Source organism: Lissotriton vulgaris, chromosome 2_1 (assembly GCF_964263255.1).
Source record: "Lissotriton vulgaris chromosome 2_1, aLisVul1.2, whole genome shotgun sequence".
Classification (NCBI taxonomy): domain Eukaryota; kingdom Metazoa; phylum Chordata; class Amphibia; order Caudata; family Salamandridae; genus Lissotriton; species Lissotriton vulgaris.
Window position 1 is genome coordinate 416171274 of NC_141687.1, and position 18635 is coordinate 416189908.

General features: G+C 44.5%; 1 protein-coding gene across 1 annotated transcript in view; it reads right to left on the minus strand.

The window, feature by feature from the left end:
• The window catches only part of PARD3B (par-3 family cell polarity regulator beta), a 1965377-nt gene that overhangs the window by 396590 nt on the left and 1550152 nt on the right, over positions 1-18635 (minus strand). Inside the window, exon 20 of the mRNA XM_086954074.1 lies at positions 15476-15772. Coding sequence (XP_086810200.1) covers positions 15476-15772 — 297 coding nt within the window. The remainder of the gene's footprint in view (positions 1-15475; positions 15773-18635) is intronic.

Consider the following 18635-nt stretch of genomic DNA (forward strand, 5'->3'; position numbering starts at 1 on the left):
CCCAGTTTTTTTTCCCCACTTAAAGCCCTGATACACTGTGTTGTGGTACGGGCCAAGACCTCGAGCGTTCATGCACCCCTTTCTTTATCCTGTTCGGGCGAGCCCACCCTCTAGGGTGACGAAGGATGCAACAATGTATAGTGATGGCCATGTGGCTTCATTACTACACCCTTCTTTATTGATATACACTTTAACCCCTTGCATGCTGCAGCGATTCTGCGCCTGTGCGGCAGAATCGCGAGTGGGCGGGTTTATGACAGCCCCCAGCCGTCATAAGCACACGAACACAGTAGTGCATGACGGATGGGGGCCGTCATCAGCATGCAAGGGGTTAATAATCTCTTAATATTACATAATTTTCTGAATAGTCATGGACCCCCCTGAGTAGGGGTCGCAGATCCCCAGAGCTCCTCCCAGAACCTCAAGCTCAGAACCACTGGTCAAACAGAATCAATCACACTTTTCATACTATTTTGCTACGGTAAGCAATAAGGTGTGTCTTCCGAATGTGTTTTTAACCCCTGCACTGAGGCGGCTATTCTGCCGCAGTGCTAAGGGGGTGGTGGGGCCGCGCTGCGGTCCCGTGCTCATGACGGAACCGCTCCGTCACGGCACGCGGGCGAGCTGTGCTTGAGACGGAACGGCTCCGTCATGGCCCCGCCCGCGCTAGAAAACGTTAGCGCAGGCGCGGAATTCGCGCCGCGCAGGCGCGGCGAGAGGGCCGTGACGGAACCGTTCCGTCACGAGCACAGCCCACCCGAGGCTCGTGACGGAACGGTTCCGTCACGAGCATGGGAGGGGTTAAGATGGTTTGGTTTGAGGAGGAGCTCCAGTGATTATTGTCCCCACAGGCGGCCTTGAAATTGCCGGGTTGATTGAGAACTATCTCGTGCATTCAGCTCCTCCCCCTACTTCCGCATTCCGGCCTGCCCTGCCTGTGTCCCCATTTCACTTCAGCTTGAACCACTGCGCATGCTGTCAGTGACGTAGCAGTGAGGATAACTGCATTCAAAAACGCAGCGTCGCCCCAGACTACGGGCGGCATAGAGGACGCATCATAATACAGTAGGTGTCAGGAGGGGGCACCGCACACAGCAGCTCTTTCTCAATCCGAATAAAAAATTCTCTAACCTTTTCCTTTAATGCTCTCAACCTGAAGCTCGACAGTAGGCATTAATAAAAACCGCGCATTCTTTCCCTGTTGGTTATTGGAAAGGCAGTGAGAGGCGATCGCTCTTGTAGAGAGCACAGCGCACTCTGCATAAAAATGCCATGGCTCAACCCCCCTCCCTCGCCGCTCTGAAAGCGCATAATGCGGCACAGCTGGGGTAAGGTAAACTATAAAGCTTTGACATTTCTCATACTGCCATCTGTGTCTAATGGCAGCCCTCCCGATCCCTCGCTGCCCTTTCTGCACAAAAGAGCACAGAATAAACAAAAGCAGTACCCTGCAAGAAAGAGCCTTCTATGGCTGGACTTGGGATGATTTTGTGAAAGATTGTGTGTACACCATGATTGATTAGGGGGTCCAAAACCTGAGCATTACTAATCTGGTTTTTATATGATGTCTTTGGGTCAAACCTACCACCGGGCATAATATTTTTTATTAATAACGCCAACCTTATCAAACTGGGAAACTGCAGATTCTATTTTTAAAAAAAGAAATCAGGAGAATGTATTTTCCCCATAGGCTTATATTTAAGCTAAGGTAATTTTAGGCTGGAGACATCTAAAAGACCAAGTTACTTACCTTTGGAAATGCTGTTTCTGGTAGAAACTATCAAACCGCAGATTCCTCACCTTTGGAATGTTCTCCAGTCATCAGAATGAGTCCAGTAACTTTTCAGCAGTACCTCAGCGCGCCGTCAGATGGGACAGTGCGGCTCCGCACGGATGCCACTCTGCTGCTGAAATTACATGCAGAGCTTCTATAAGGGCAACCCTTGCAAACTAAAGTCAGTTTCTTTGGAGGCTGTTGGCGCCCCTAGTCATAAAGCCCACAGACCAAATTGGTTGCGACCAATGTGAAGATTCCCAGACTTGGGAATCTCATTATTGGATACCGTTCAATCACAGAACTGGGGGATGGGAAGGTCAGTGAGGAATCATCGACAGCCAGACAGAGTCTCTACCAGAAACAGTGTTACAGAAGGTAATTAACATGTTTCTGATAGAGATTTAAAGCCGCAGACTCCTCACCTTTTGAATAAATCCGAAAGCAGTACATATTTGGAGGTAGGTCTGTGAATGGACTCAAACCAGAAAATCCTGCAGGACCAAGTGGGCAAATTACCCCTCTCGAGGAACCTGACTGTCCAGACAATAGAGCTTTGTTAACATATGAAGACAGACGCCTATGTAGCTGTCTGGCATACGTCCCGGACAGGGACTCCACATGCTAACACAGTGGTAGCAGCTTTGGACAGATAGCTCAAGTACACAGTCCTTCCAAGGCTGCTTTTTGGGGCCAGTGCGTAGTGGATGTTAATGAAGGGGATAATTCACAGGGAGATCGATCTCTTCTGAATTGTCTTGTCTTGTCTTTTTTCACTCCAGAGAACCCCATAAAAAGCTGTTTTTTTACCTAGTGTGCCTTGGTACGATCAATATGAAAGATCAGAGCTCTTTTGGGATTCAAGCGATGAAGCCTCTCCTCCTCCCAAGGAGGGTGAGCTACAGCACAGACAAATGTGGAACAGCGTCACAACTTTTGGTAGAAATAATGCTTGTGTCCACAGAACCAGTCTATGTGAGAAGAAGATACTGTATGATTGATTGACACAAAGAGCCTAAAGCTCACTCATCTGCCGTGCCAAGGTGATAGCGATGAGGAAAACCGTCTTAATAGTAAAGAGCCGTAAGGAACAGATGTGAAGCGGGCAAAATGAGTGAACATCAAATAAGTGTGGACCAGCTTAAGGTCCCACTGGGGCATTTAAAGGGAGAAGGAGTGAAAGTGTTGTTGCTCTTTCAAAAACTCACATTACAATGGGTGACTTAAACAAGGAGGTCTGGCGACTGTAAGAAGGCCAAAAGCACCAAAAAATATCTCGTAACAATGCCTAAAGCAAAGTCTTGCTGGGCAAGAGACAAAACAAACAGAAGATTACTTGGCTTGGAGGGGTCAATCTGCTTTGGTTCTCCCTATTTGTGTAAGAGGCCTTGCACCACCTCTGGATGTAATTTCCTCCCGTGATCCACCAGGCCCAGAGAGCTGAGATTGTCCAGCCTAGTGTTCAAAGAGCTAGCCCGGTGGTTTGCACCAAGAAAATTCCCTGGCGGTCCAACACCTCCGAGCAGAGGGATCGAGACCCCAATCCCACCCCACCCTGCTTGTTGCAACACCACACAGGGGGTGGTGTTGTCCATGACAACCTGAAACAGCTACCCCTTGATGGAGAGAATGATGGTTTTCTTTGCCAAGCAGATGGCCCTCAACTCCAGAAGGTTGATGTGGAGCTAGGACTCCGCTGTAGACCAGAAGCCTGTTCCAGATGGTCACCCAAATCCAGAAGCAATGCATCGGTCACCACTGTTAGTTCTGGGTGGGGTACAGAGAGGGGTCTCTTGCTGACCGCCACTGGATAACTTTTGCAGTCTCCTCCAAAATCTGAATGTGGTCGGAGAGGTCCCCTTGATGTTGGGTCCACTGGGATTTCAGATCCAATTGCAGTGTCTGCACATGCCACATGTCATGCGCAACCAGCAGGATGCAGGAGGCCATCAGCCCCGGTAGCCTCGAAGTTTACCACATTAAAATCCAGGGCCATGGCTGAAAGATCGGGATGATAGCCTGAATGTCCTGAACTCTCTTTATCGGGAGAGAAAGGAATAAAACCAAACTGTGTTGAAAATGTCTCAGATTAAAGGGAGCATTTGAGATGGTGTCAGGTGGGACTTAGGCATGTTGATAGTAAACCCCAAGAATGACAGGAGGTTTGCCATTGTGTAGAGGCAGTTGAAGACTGCCAGGGGCAGGCCCACCTTCAACAGCCGATTGTCGAGGTAGGGGTAGATTGCTACTCCTGACCTCCAAGGTGTGCTACTACCACCACCATCACTTCTTTGAACATCCAAGGTATACCGGCGGGACCTAAGCACTACAAATTGAAAATGCTGATTGTACCACTACCAACCGCATGTAGCACCAGTGGGTCGGCAGGACAGGTATATGGAAATAGGCATCCTGCAGGTCCAACAACACCATTCAATCTCCAATGTTGAGGGCACATGAGATCTAGACTAAGGCGAGCATTTTCAATTTCTACTTCTGGAGGAAGGCATTGAGAGGGTGCAGGTATAAAATGGGCTGCAAGCCTCCATCTTTCTTGGGGGCCAGAAAGAGGTGGGAATAACAACCGCATCCAACTTTTGGCACTGGCACGCTCTCTACAGTCCCTTTGACCACAAAATGAAGAGATGGGCCTCTGTTAGTCACTGGGGAGGGGGGACAGTGGAAGGTGTGATGAGGAGGAAAGGAAGAGTATGGCGTATTCCCTGAGACCAATTTGTAGAACCTGTCTGTCCGACGTTATTGCCTGCCAACCTGGGAAGAATCAGTGGATTCTGCCTCCAACCGTGAGGCTATGCTCCTGTAAGGGCATGCTAAAGATATCTGGCAGGTGGGGCTACAGCAGCAAAGGTAGACTGAGCAGCCTGATGACCTTGGTGCCCGGGACGGTGGGCACCACGATCTCGACCGTGAAACTACTGGACTCCTTGTTGAGGCTGGCGGTATGGAGCACCTCTACCAAATCTGCAAAAGGAGCTGTAGAACTGTTGTGATTGGCAAGCTGGGCCCTTGGGACCTGGTCTCGTTAAAGCACTCTAGAGCAGAATCAGTCTTGTCACCGAACAATTTCTGTCAAAGGACAGGGAGGAATGGACATCACCTGAGAACCCGGTCAAGCATGGTGGCAAATGGCAACACTGGTGCAGATTGCCCGCCTGATGGAATCAATGATGTCCAAACTACAACGAATTGTGAACTTGGCCACATCATAACAGTCTTGAATCGCCTGAGCGAGAGCAGGCCGGAGATTTTTGGGCTCATGAAGGAGGATTTGTGCCACAGAGTCCCAAAGGACATGCGCCGAGATACTGCTGAAAAGTTTCATGATCTAGTCTGACCCCTGGGGGAATATTCATAGGGTGAAGAATTTCTGGCTAGAAGTCTCTTTCAGAATAAAGCCATTTTTGACTTCCAGATCGGTAGTTTACCGCATGAATTAGGTCTATTGGCATGTATGCACTATGCCCCTCATTATGAGGTGGCAGGTAACAGGAGGTAGAGTTATGGATGCCACCCGGTATCTCCACCCTGTTGATGGCCACAGTTGGGTTGTGGATCCTGAATGGGGGCTACCACACAGGTCTTGGAATTACCTGGAGCATTTCAGTAGCGATTTTCTTATTCTGCTTTTTTTCAATGCACATTTACCACCTGCGTTAAGCAGGCAGAAAATGTGCACAATACAGTGGAGCGACGGTGAGCACAGGTCTGCCAAGTAGACACACGTTCATTTCCCCTGGGGCTCAGTCTTACGGGTGCACTGAAATAGGTGCTCCCCAAGGTCCTGAAGGCCACGCCCTGACACTCTCCTAAAAAACGACTGCCTGTCCTTGGTTTCCAAAGCCCTAGGCCCGAAGAGTTGCCGACATAGGTAATCTGTTGTGGGACCAATGGTTCGGGCCGGACAAACCCATGTGCCCTAAATGGGCTTTCGATTCAGGGAAAGCATATGAACATAACAACGCCTGTGTACATCTAGGAGTTCCATGACAACAGGTTGCTGCAGCAAACCAGGGAGGGATAGAAGGGGATGTTTAAAGAAAGTACAGGGCATCAAGAAAGAAAAGAGAATGTAGAGCCTGTGACTTATAAATAGATGACAAATGCAGCAATAGTGAAATTGCAAGATGCAACCAATGGAGAGCATAACCCGCCCCCGAACCATGACGGTCAGGAGGGATGGTCAGAGGAGACATTATTTTCCAGGCCGAGGACTTTAAGCAAGGCCCTGCACACCTGCTGCAAAAAAATCTATTGACAGATTTTAAGGAAGGTTGCACTCTTTATTCATGGCATCTACAATGGCTTCAACAACTAGATGATGGTAAATAATGACACGTGCTCCCAACATGGCTTTTTTTGTCTCCATCCCAGTAAAAACTAGAGCCTGCCCAGCCAAGTATGACTCATTGTTTGTACTCACCCAATGCCAGGTCTGAAGCTGCAATTTGTTGGTTTGTCTCCAGCTCTATGAGGTGCCTAAAGGCATAGGAACAAGCCCATCCAAAAAGAGAATGGCACTGGTGGAAGAATGCATCGAGATTCAAGCCACAGTCAGCCAGGAAAGATGATACTGAACTAGATAGGGATGGAGATTTTGAGCGCAGAGGGGGAGGGCCAAAGGATTTCGAACCTGAAAGCAAGGTATGTCATTCTGTGATCTCCGCATCCACTGTCTTTCTTCCACTTCCACGGATGAACTCCTCTGCTGTTTATGCTTCTGTAGTGGACATCTCTTCGGACCTCTGGCTCCACATTCAATTTAGGACACTTCAAATACATGCACAAAAGAGACACAGTTGAGTGTGTGATCTTATGGACTTTGCTATTCGCAAGGCAAAGTTCGGTTCTGAACAGAAGTCGTTCGTATTTAAGGATTTCCTATTGTTGGAAGCTACCCATGGAACTCAAATCAGGATCCATATAAATAGGATATTACATTTGGTTGGAACTGGATGACATTATTCATTTTAATTCATTTAAATGTTTCAGAAATGTAGGGTTTTTCTTTTTCTGTTTATCAGCTGGAAACATTCTCAAATGTATTACACTGTTTAAAAACGTGTTCCTGAAAATAAACCAGGTAGCTCTAGAAATGGCTGTGCTGACATGGTTACAGTGGCGGCTCCTCAGCTAAGGCAGAGCGTCGTCTTACTGCTTTGCAGAAGTGAAAGAAAGGAAAAAAAAAATAATGGTAACTTGGTGTTGTGATTTTATTTGTTCCTGCTTTGGCAGCATGGGGGCGGGGTGGGGCGAGGCTACTCTGCTCTGCTCACAGAGGGCAGGAGAGGAGTGGTGGGCACACTGAAGTGCACATGACGCTTTGGCCAGCCATCTCATGCCGGCTAAACATTCATGCGCCCTGAGCATGTTCTCCACCCTGGCTGCATTACAGCCTGGGTGGGGAACATGCCCAGGGACGCAGTCCCGCTTAAGCACCATTGTGATTGGCGCAGGGGAGCCTGGCTGCTTCCAGTTCGGCTGACACAGAGGAGAGACGATGTGGGAGAGAGTAGTGAGGAGGTAAGTGTCTTTTTCATTTTTGCAATCCCTTACCCCCTCGCCCCATGCTACCCCAGATCTGTGCCAACCACTACTGCATTGTTAATAACTGGTTCAACGTATGCTAAACTTTGCAACCTCCAAACACCCCGACATTGGCAGGAGAATAACTTTGCACACCCGCCCTATTACCATATTATGCTGTTTTAATATGAATAACACATCTATATCCCTTATTTATATGGCTGACAAGCCACCAATATATTTTTCATCAACTTTGAATGACGTGTATTTGGAGCAGTGGTCAGCTCGTTTATTGGTACATCTATTGGCTGGATTCACAGTATGCTAGGGTTTCCATTTAATTGAGATCTGGTATCTGTCATTTTTTATAATAATAAGTAGTGTTTTCATTATCTTTAAGCATTCTGCTGAGGTTTGGTGGGATTTCCATTCTGTCATTTCCCAGTTCTCAAAAACACACGTCGAACAATTGAAAAGTTATGTTTTTCATAAAAATATTTGCATGAGCAATGTTTTTGTACACACTGCTTATCTGGATATAGGCTACTCCTATTAGTTGTAATGAAGAAATATCTGTCATGGAAAAGAGCAATTGGGCTACTGGCCTTTACTGCTCATGTGCGAGTGCTTTGATGAACAGACATCATAATGTAGTAATCCCCCACCCTCTGGGCCAGTTTGCATTAATATACAAGAATATAGTCAGCGTGAGTTGATTACATTTTTTATTATAACTTCCTGTATCCTACTCCATAGCCCTCTAGTTTAGCTAGTGCATCTTACTCAGCTATTTAAACAGATAAAGTGAGTCGTGTGATTTAGGTCAAGCCTCTGGATTACATGTATTTAATTCACAACAGAAACACTAATATCAGTGGCCGCAAGCATCATTCAAAAATAGCACTACAGTTCAACGCGCAGGTAAAACAAAGTGTAAACAAGCACTGGTAAATCCAACAGGTCTGGGTTTAATGTGCTAACACATGCAGCACATTAGAGCGAGGCACATGAGTGGGAGCCAGCAGGAGTCAACAGAGAGGCCTGTAGTTGTAAAACCGTCTTTGGTGCAGTGCAATGCAAACACTGAAGTAGAGGCAGAAAGATACACCGAATCAGCAAATACCATTATGTGAGAGATGAATACTCCACCAGCTTAGCGGAGCCTTGATTGACAAACCCTTATAGCCAATGGCTGAAGGAAGCTGGTTGTCCAAAGGCAAAGGTCAAAAATGGTGGACCCAAAGCCCACGGTATGTATATTGCTAGCAATAGGTGTGTTTGAGAGCAAACCCGACCTAAAAAAATAACGTCATCTACAGTATACAATAGTGAACTCGTCACACAGTCCATATCGCTCTGAGTATCACTGCCCCTCGAATAAGACCAACCCAGAGGAAAGAACAGCAGGGAGGAAACAGGAAAACCTAAACTCTTAACACTTGCTCCTAATCTGCACCATTGTCCAGAGGAGCACCCTCAGACTCACAACATACAAAGAAGGCACACGCATCCACAAGAGACGTGCATCCCATACATCATCAACAGATCGCGCCATTCCGAGGCAGGACCCTGACCCTCATGAAAGACTTTGACTAAACGTCCAATTGAAAAAGCAAGAATGCTTTCCCATTATGCATCACTTTCAGTTTCACAGGAAGACCCAATGAAGTAGTGAGTTTCTTTGCCAACATCTCCTGTTTGAAAGGCACCAGGTTCTTTCCATTGGCCTCTGCCCAAGTATCACAGTTCTTTTCTGTCACACCGTACTCAACTTCTGATCCACCAAATCTCCAGACTGTCCCTCTACAAGTACTATACCACCAGAGATAGCGACGAACGTCTTCGAGTTGGTAGAGAGTGTATTAGCCTTCCTTACCCATTCATTCTCAGCTTGTAAATCCAGCTCTAATAGAGATGTTACTCCTCTCTCTTCTTATCCAGAGAGGCCCTGGGGGGAAATCTGCTGGCAAACATAGCACCATAAGACAGGCACCCTCCAGAAATTTATCAAGAACGTCAATAATCCCCTCCACGAGCAACATGGACTTGACTGCCTTTTGTTTGAAACTATTCATGTCCCTGAGCAGGGTCATCCTAGACCAACTCTCCTGTGTCTGAGTTTAGGCTTTATGGTCTCCAGCCATTGTTGTACTTTCAGTATCCTGCCACTGAAGCCTTCATAATTTTCCTCCAAGCCTTTCACCTCAGTTTAGTCGCATCAGTCTTTTCACACAAGTCCCTCAACAATGTTCTCTTACCCTCACTTCTCTTAGGTCCACGTCTTTCATATGACCACTAGGTAGCTTTACAAGCAAAGTCTTGGACCAAATGAGACGGAGTGGCAAAGAAATCTTCCTTCTTCGTTTTTGGGGGTGGGCAGGTAGTGCCCAGCTGGGCCAAAGCAGAGCAAATCAGGAGAACCAACGCAGGGCAACAATCTCAGAATTAACCAGCAATGGTATACCGAAGCAGGGTGGTTTAGCGATACAGCCATGTACACTTTTCCCAGTCTTAACACTGCTCTCGTGGTCACAAAATGGAAAACCTTTTAGGGCATACCTCTGCAGGTTGTCAGACTCAGGGTAGGAGTCCTCATTCGTGTAATGAGGGGCACCAAATCCCTGATGAATGGGAGGCCACGATTTGCTGATCATGAAAAGTGCATCTACTTCCCACTGTGTTCATCCACCCAGCAGCTCCATCATAAGCCATCTTGCTGTGTCAACAGCTCAGGCTTGCTAGAATAACTCAGCTGTTGAGTGATTCCACCACTCCCATTGCACCACAAGATATCTTTTAGTGATCCCCATACTACAATGTACCTAACACTCAATGGAACAGCCATGTGGGGATGCCACCATCGACTCTGTTGCTCTCTGTGCTGTTACACTCTACCGTGGGGTAGGCAAGAAGTGGACTGAGAGGAGCACCGGTCCATCATTACACCACTGCCAGGCACAAATAACGCTGCAGAATCAGGAAATCAGAGTAAGGAAGCCATCTTGGATCCCAGCCAGCACGCCCGTCTCTCTCAGATAAAAACTAAGCAGAAATACTTAGAGATGGGACAAGTTGACAACGCTCTTTTATCATGAGAGAATGCATATAGTGCACAGTGTACCTTTAGTATGGGCGCAAGCACTGTCAACTGTCTTGGGGTACCTTTTCACATGATTCGGATGTTTACATTTAAGGCTAGTGTCTCAGTCATCATCCGATGATAGATTTTGGGCACCGTGTTCTTCTCGGTTTAAAGACAGTGGGGCGTAACGTGCCCAGTGTAAGTTTAGGCTTTGGATTGCTGTAGAAGGGCCTCATATGTGGTCCTGTTGGATGGCAAGGTGCCAATTCCTCTATTCTTTGAAACATAATGTGTGGCATTTCAGTTACAGTGGTGTGATTGATGCATTTTACCGTTTGCTTATGCCTCAGCATGATTGATAAAATGCCTGGTTTACGACTATAGAGCGGAATGGTGGAAATGAAAATAGGGAATGCTTGAGCCGTGGGATGTTAAGACTAATGTGCTCTTTGCATTTATAACTTGACTATCTCCATGTGGTTAAACTGTTGCTGTGAATGGGTCTATGTGGAATTTTCTACCAAATTTGTTTTGTTGTGCTTGTGTGTGGCATCTCTTTGGCTAGTACAATAAATAGTGACATGACAGGTCAATAAATGGCATATATGTCCTGAGTTGGATACATGTCTCATGTTTTCTCCAGTGTAATGCTAATGGGATCTGATATGTTCTAATGTATTTGTGTGGCATAAATAGATGGATAGTGCAGTTGGCAGTGACATGAAAGCCACCCTTATGCAATATCTGTTCTGTGTTGAGTGTTTGAGATTTCTGTCTAAAATATTTTGTTAGCTGGAAACATGTAATTCACAGTACAGATGGAATCAAAATAAGTGCAGGCACGTAAAATGGCACATCAGTGTTGTGTTGAATGTATGTGAGATATTTGGTACACTGTGTTTTGTGAGATATTTTTATGTAGTGTTTTTGTGTTGCTAGTGCTATTGGGCACAACACGAAAGCGGCCTAAAAGTAGATCTGTGCTGTGGCAGATGTGTGTGAAATATTCTTTCTAATGTGTTCTGTTGGCTGGTTGCCTACCCTGAAAGAACAGTGTAAACCGTGAAAACATTGCAGATGTTTTATTTATTTACTACAATCATGAGTGTAAACGTGTTATAAAAATACATTGCCACCACTTTTCCGTGTGGAAATACTAGACGCAAGAGGACTAGGTTGCTGGGATATCATGGTACTCTATGGCTGCAGCGGTCTTTGAGCAGATCTTTGAGCAGATCTATCTCCATGGCAATTAACTGCCCAACATGATGGTAGTAGAGTGCAAGAGTGTAACATTTATTGGTCTCGGTTAGGCCACCTCCAAAGAAAAAAGAGAAGAAGTGAGGGTACAGAGTGGAAATGGAGGGGACGGTAGATCATTTTTTGACCCAAATGGCTTCGCTGTATCTTCAGTCTTCATGGAAATGATGAAAGGCTGATTAATTGAGTCTCCTTTCCTGTTCCTGAATGGACCCAGCGTACAGACAAACCATATTCGAGAGAAACATGGAGCATAAGCAAGAGATTGCAATCTGTTTTGCCAAAACAGCTGGCTACCTTAGAAGAAACATGTCTGGTGTCTGTGCAAGAATGTATTCGAGGGTAAACACTTCCTTGGGAAAACGATCAAGAGCCTGTCTAAATCGCTTAAAGCTTTGTCATTATTCTTGTCATCCAAGCGAGGGTTGCAGCCAGAGTTCAAGTGTCATGTATTACACTGTCATTTGTTACAAACTTGTGAAATCAATATGGTCACTGATTTAAACCTGTGTTTTTAAGCTATAGGTAACCATACCCATAGGTCACACACTTTTGATATGGTAATATTTGAGCTTTATCGATTTCAGTGGAAAGGGGGGGCTCAGCTGACAGTGTCATGAGTCATTTCAGCCTGAAAAGCCCATAATAACATTATACTCTGTGGATATATAAATGGAAATAATGTAACACAAGTTTTCTAAGGTCCATCTAGCATGACATGGATCTCGTCAGGCCTAGACTTCAGCAAATGTATTGGCATTTAGAAAGAATCCCTGGTCAAACACACTGACCAGGTTCTGACCGCTAAATGTGGCCTAATGGGAAACAATACAAAGCTTTGTTATCAGACATTTTTCTTAGAGAGGACTTACACACTAGCATTGTACAGTCAAAGGGGAGTGATTGCCAAAGCTGCATTTAACTTTTTCCAAAGCAGAGCCTAAGTACTGGTCACAGGTCAAAGGTTACTCAGATGCTGAAGTAGCAGCTCAGGCCAAGAAAGTCCAAGTCTAATGATACATCTGGGAGAAGGAAAGGAGTAGTACTTCTTTCCAGAGCTCAAGGATGGTCACCAGCCATGTATCTCTAGTTAGTCTTAGTTGCAAGCAGGCTCTAACTCCCAAATGGGGGACAAATCATGTTCTCATAAAACTGGAAGTTGTAGATTAAGTGCTACATAATCAGACACTCAATGTCTGATCATTTGTTACAGTTTCTGAGTGAAAGGGCACTTCCATGTCCTACGAAGTGCTTGGCACGGGTCTTTTTTAAGGAAAAGTTGAACAGTTGCTTCAGAAAATGAGTAAATGTGCAGTAAGGTTGCCATCGGTGCCAGAAGCCCAGCCATTCCTTGTGAAGCCACAGGTGAGACCTTTCTGAGTTAACGTCTGTAGAGTTCATTCTTCCAGCATCGTGAAAATACCAAACCTAGGTCTTTCTCGACTAGACTTTCTAGATGCTTTACCTGCAGTGCTGATCAGCTAGAAGAACCTGGACAGAAAGGTTTGCAGGTGGTGCAGGGGTTTGACAGGGGAGCACAGATCATGACTGCAGTTAACCTTGACATTTCCATTGTTAGTCATTCTATGTATGTACATGACTTTCAGCCTCAAATGCAATGTGCAACATGCCATCTAAAGAACCTAAATATGATGTAATAGATAGATAGATAGATAGATAGATAGATAGATAGATAGATAGATAGATAGATAGATAGATAGATAGATAGATACCTTGCCATTGAGACCACAATAATGTTAGGACAAGGCTGCATTAAATATGACGTTTGAGTCTGTATCCTAATGCTAAGAAGAGACCATGATATCATCTTTTAGATTTCTGCACATTTTTTACGGCTTTATTTTTAGAAGAAGTCTTTAAAAATATTTTCTGAAATGTATACCAGTCCAACGTGTAGGGACAATTTACAAGCACTGTGTGTCTGCTCCGATGTGTGTTTCACCTGTTAACTGGAGCTGATCGCAGAACCACTCAGTTGTGCTTTTCCACTCTCATGTCCAGCACTTAAGTGAGAAACCATTACTGCGGGAGTGAGCTGCACTATTGAGCTCAATATTAACATTTTAAAAAGGCAATAAAAAGCGCACTTGTTAAACCGAGTTCTCATTGCCTAAACCTCATAAACCAAGCTAATAAACGAAACCTCAGCTTTCCAATCTGGAAGGGCGGACACTGGTGCCAGAGCTCCTTCAGACCTTAAAAGCCACTAGTGCTACTCCACATATTAAAAACTCACTACGCTCATAAAAACCCTGAAACAGCCTGATGGAGTAGATGCTGAATATCTCCATATTGGTTTTCCAGAAGAGAGAAATATTTATATCTTGCGCTTTTCAATTAGTTATAGTAGTGTAGCGCTCATCGAGTAGCATGGCCGGATGGACCCACAAACAGAGATAGTGTTTCTGGACCAATGAGTAACAATGGAATCCATGTCCTTGCGACACTGGAACTTTCCTTAATGTAATGTACATTTCTGCTCTGCAACACAATCAAACATCGGGCGAGTAAGGGTATCAGTGTTCACTCTCTTACCCCTAGTAGTACTATTCATAAACAACAGAAGAGTGAAACAAACAGAACCAACCTCAAAAAGTTCATGTGAGGGACAAATACAAAGGAGGAAAAAGGTAAAGCAAAAACACACAGAAATGAAGTTTTAAGAACCCTCACTCACCAACCTAGTGGTGACATGCTTCATCACTGGGTTCCCACTGGAAGGACCTACTGTCCTTCCAGTGTGCTACAACGCCTGTTTACAGCGGAGCTGGTTCTTGTGTGTGTTGAAACGTTGAGGATGACCCAATTGTGCAAAAAAGGGGGGTGAGGTTAAAAAATGCTAAGTTGTGACTGTCAAATATTTTATTAATAGTCCAACCAGCACTGGTTTAAAACAGGTGATGAATGGACTCATATGTTTAGTCTCGTTTATTAAAGACCCCTAGTCCACAGTGAATTTAAACGAATTTGGTCAACATGTTTCTGCTTATAGAGCCCGACTCTCTCAGCATTCTTCAGGACCAGTAGTGTAATCCTCCGGCGGTCTGCATGCACTAAGGTGCCCCTACCGTGAGGATATTAGTGTAAAAATAAAAAGAGAAAGGGGTTTTCTTTTTTTAGAAGTATACTCACGGCAAATCGCAGTTCAGGCACACACAGCTATTTGCTGGGGCCAAATGCAAGAGGCGTTCATTAACATTCTGCATGGGTCGGCACAGCAGGGGGTTTGTTTCTTCACGCCGCATATTTTCACGCAGGCGACTCCCCGCAGGCTACCTAGTCTGTCACCACCGCGGCCCGAATGAACCATTTCTGCTCTGCCCCTTTGAATTAAAAAGCTTGCAGTGTACAACTCTTTGGTAAAAGTGATAAAAACGCTACTATTGATGCGGCAGAAGAACCAAAATTCTGCGGATGGATGGAATTATTCAACACAGTGTTAACGGGTGGAATACACCGATCAGAAATGCAAGGTGCAGCTACTAGGGGAGAAGTGAATGTCAACTGAGGTCCTGCAGGAAGGAAGCCAATTTTCCCCTTGTGCTTCCTTTTGTGTTTACCCTGCACCTTGGCTGATCTACCCTAATGCAATAGAACTAAACAAAGGTTCCGTCTGTGCGTCGAGAATTAAACAAATGTTCAGTTTGCGCATCCTGAAACAGAGTTTCTGTTCAATGTAAAATGTGAACAATTGATGGAACTGATCCACAAACGTAATATGTTAAATTTTTCCAGGAACAGGGTGCACAGAAATTACAGGTTGCATTGTTCACCGCTACCCATCCATGCATTACCTTTCATTGGGAGCTTGCGGGTGGTGTGGCTTGTTGACCTTTGCATATATGCCCTCCATGTGCTCCCGCTCTGCCGGGCTCATCTGGACATCACGCAGATACCCCAGGGTTCCTGGTGGTGAGGAGGGTCTGTAGACATTGGGGGGTGCAGGCGCTTCCCTGAAGTGATTCACTCTGGCGTAACTAGGATCCATGTCATCATCAACCATCTCCGGGATGGTCCCTGGCGGGGCTGCAAAATGATCCGTCAATCCTCTCGCCTGTTTTTCTCGTATTTCCTGATGTTTTGCCACAATCCTAGGATGAAACAACAAACAGCTCAAAAGAGAGATTTGGTGTGAGCACAGTGAACATCAATATACGTCCATATGTATTTTTTTGTAAGAGAAATGTCTGAAAAATAAAAGGAAATCATTTTACCTAATGATCAAGGGGTAATCAATGCATCTGATGTATCAATATAAGTATTTCTCAGTAATTTATGAAAGTATTTTGGTGTTTACTTGAAATTGTCAACTCTTTGAGGTGAATTACCATACGCGGAATCGATGTGATGCACAAGAACCTTCACTGTTTGGGTGGTGACAAAGGGGAAACATGAAGATACTTGATAGTTACTCGAGCAGCACTAAAACAAAGACTTACCACTTTTAATACGTGAAATATTTATTTGTACCAATAAAAAGTCTGCAGGAAGGTAAACAAAGATTTGTCTTGGAACTGGACTTGCAACCAGGTCTGTTGAGTGTCAAAATACCCAAAACAACATCATTAGAAAGGCTGATCTACCAATAACACACATTCTCAACAACAAATTCTTTACAACACATATCACTACAATGTATACATGAGCTCACCCTCAGCCACTCATCCAGTCAGAGGGTCAGCAAGTGGTGTTCCCGCAAGCCGAAGGTGGTGCCTGGATGGCCCAGATGTTGAAAGAGGCATCAGCCATGTACGGCTGCACGTGTGACCTTATCCACTCATGGATGGGTCCTAGGAAGCAAGAGAGCCTTTACTCACCTCCTTGGCTGGAGTGAGCGAGTGTCTCTCACACACTGGAAAAGGTACTGGGGTGACAATTAAAACAAAGGCAGCAGCAAGGGAGACCATGACATTTTTGCACAACAAGAGTGCCGAGTGTGCAGACGGTAAGGAAGAACAAAGGCGACTGCACAGCTCACCATAACACGGGGTAGTGTTGTCTCTGGGCCAACTGGATGGCCGCAGCTGGAATGGAGACAAATAGTGGGATGGCAATAAGGGGTAGTAGAGGAGAGGTGTGCTTGTGTTTTTAATATGTGTTTTTCAATACCTGTGTGCAACAGTAGTTATTGCATTCAAGGCCTTGCTACCTTTTAACTTGGAGTTGATGTGATTGAGCTATTTTTAATATGCTTGTTTGTATGTGCTTTGTGCTTCCATTAAAGCAGATGGCAGGTTTGAATCCCGACACATTGGATTAGCCTTGCATCTCTCTGACGTCGATGAGCGAGTACTGCTGCTGAAGAATAGGGCCCTTTTATTATCACAAAAAAAAGCAATACATTGAACAAGTGCATCAGACCAGTAATTATTGTATGTACAAATGAAGTTACTAGTCTATTTACAGTTAAAACATGATCATATGGTTTCAACATCTGGGCAGAATCGTTTCCCATTAAATGAAAAATACGTAGATTTCTTGTGGAGTGCAATCTTGCAAAAGTTGTATCTGAGGCCCAACATCTATGCAGAGCACACAAAACTGAGCATGTGTGGATTAGTTGATCAATTATGGTAGCGTTAAAGGTTTTGTAGTGTGCAGTTGTATAGAGTGCATATTGACATTTTTTGTAATTCCTTCTTTTTCATATCATAAAATGAAAGTATGTGGAGATTTATTGTGATTTTTTGATATTATGAGATTGAATGTACATACATTAGTGACTTAGATGGTTTATAGTATTCACGTCCTGCACGCAGGGCGAAACATATATATATATATATATATATATATATATATATATATATATATATATATATATATATATATATATATATATATATATATATTTATATTTATTAGGGATGTAGGACACCAAAGCAAAGGAATGACATATGAGGCAAAGATCCTATATGAGGTTTACATTTAAGAATTCATGCTCCCAGGACAGTACCTTGAGTTAATACAGTTCATTGAACGTGCTTTAGAAGTCTATTTGCGTATTCATTTTTTCCATTTTCCATATTTGGTCCTTTCCCCTAATCAATTGCCCACCTTTCTGCCCCTTGATGGAAACCTGAGCTTCTTCACTAATATTTTGCAAGTTAATTAAAACGTCAATTGTATTTCTTCCTCGTCTTTTATGCCATAATATTCCATTTTGTACTGCACTGTTTAAAATGCTCTCACTACAGCCTGTGTTTAGCTCTTTGGGTAATCATCAAATTAAATGAATGCAGTAAAGAAAATTGATTTTCATCCAAAGTGATTTATGATATTTCAAGGCAGGATGGAGGCTAAATAACCACAGACTAAAGAAGACAGGTATCTGGGAACACATCCAGCAAGACTAAAGGTAATCAATAAAAGGTAATCGGTACCAGCAGTTTCTCCTCCCTTAAGTTCAGGAAGCCAATTTTCAACACAACAGACAGGCAGAGTCTTGCACAACAGGACAATGTTATAGAAAAGTTGTTAGAGGCCGTTAAAACTCTTTTATATTATGCTTCATGGAGGAAACCCAGCAAATCGAGAACTCAGTGCTTCATCTTCCTGCCACTTCCTTAGAGAGCTTTCATTTTTACTCCAGTGGTTCATATATGATATTCTATTTAATTACAGTCGTATGCTATTTATCCACGCCGTGCATCGAGCACCTAGAACAATAGCCCTGTATCTATGAGGATTGCCCCAATGCTGGGGCAGTTTTGAAAAGAGCTGAAGGCTCACCTCTTTAAAGAATACTTCAGCATGATGAAGGGACGGTCCGCTTCTGCTCCTAGAAGTCAGCCACCTCATTGATCAGGTATCAACTAGATCTTTGCCTTTAATCCTATACAGTGTCTGCTGCCTTTGGCTAGCTTCACCCTATACATATTGTGTGGTGGCCTCAGTTTAGCTCTAGTAGACGGATGTCCACTGGATTTAAAACATTGTCGACACCGGCAGTCTTTG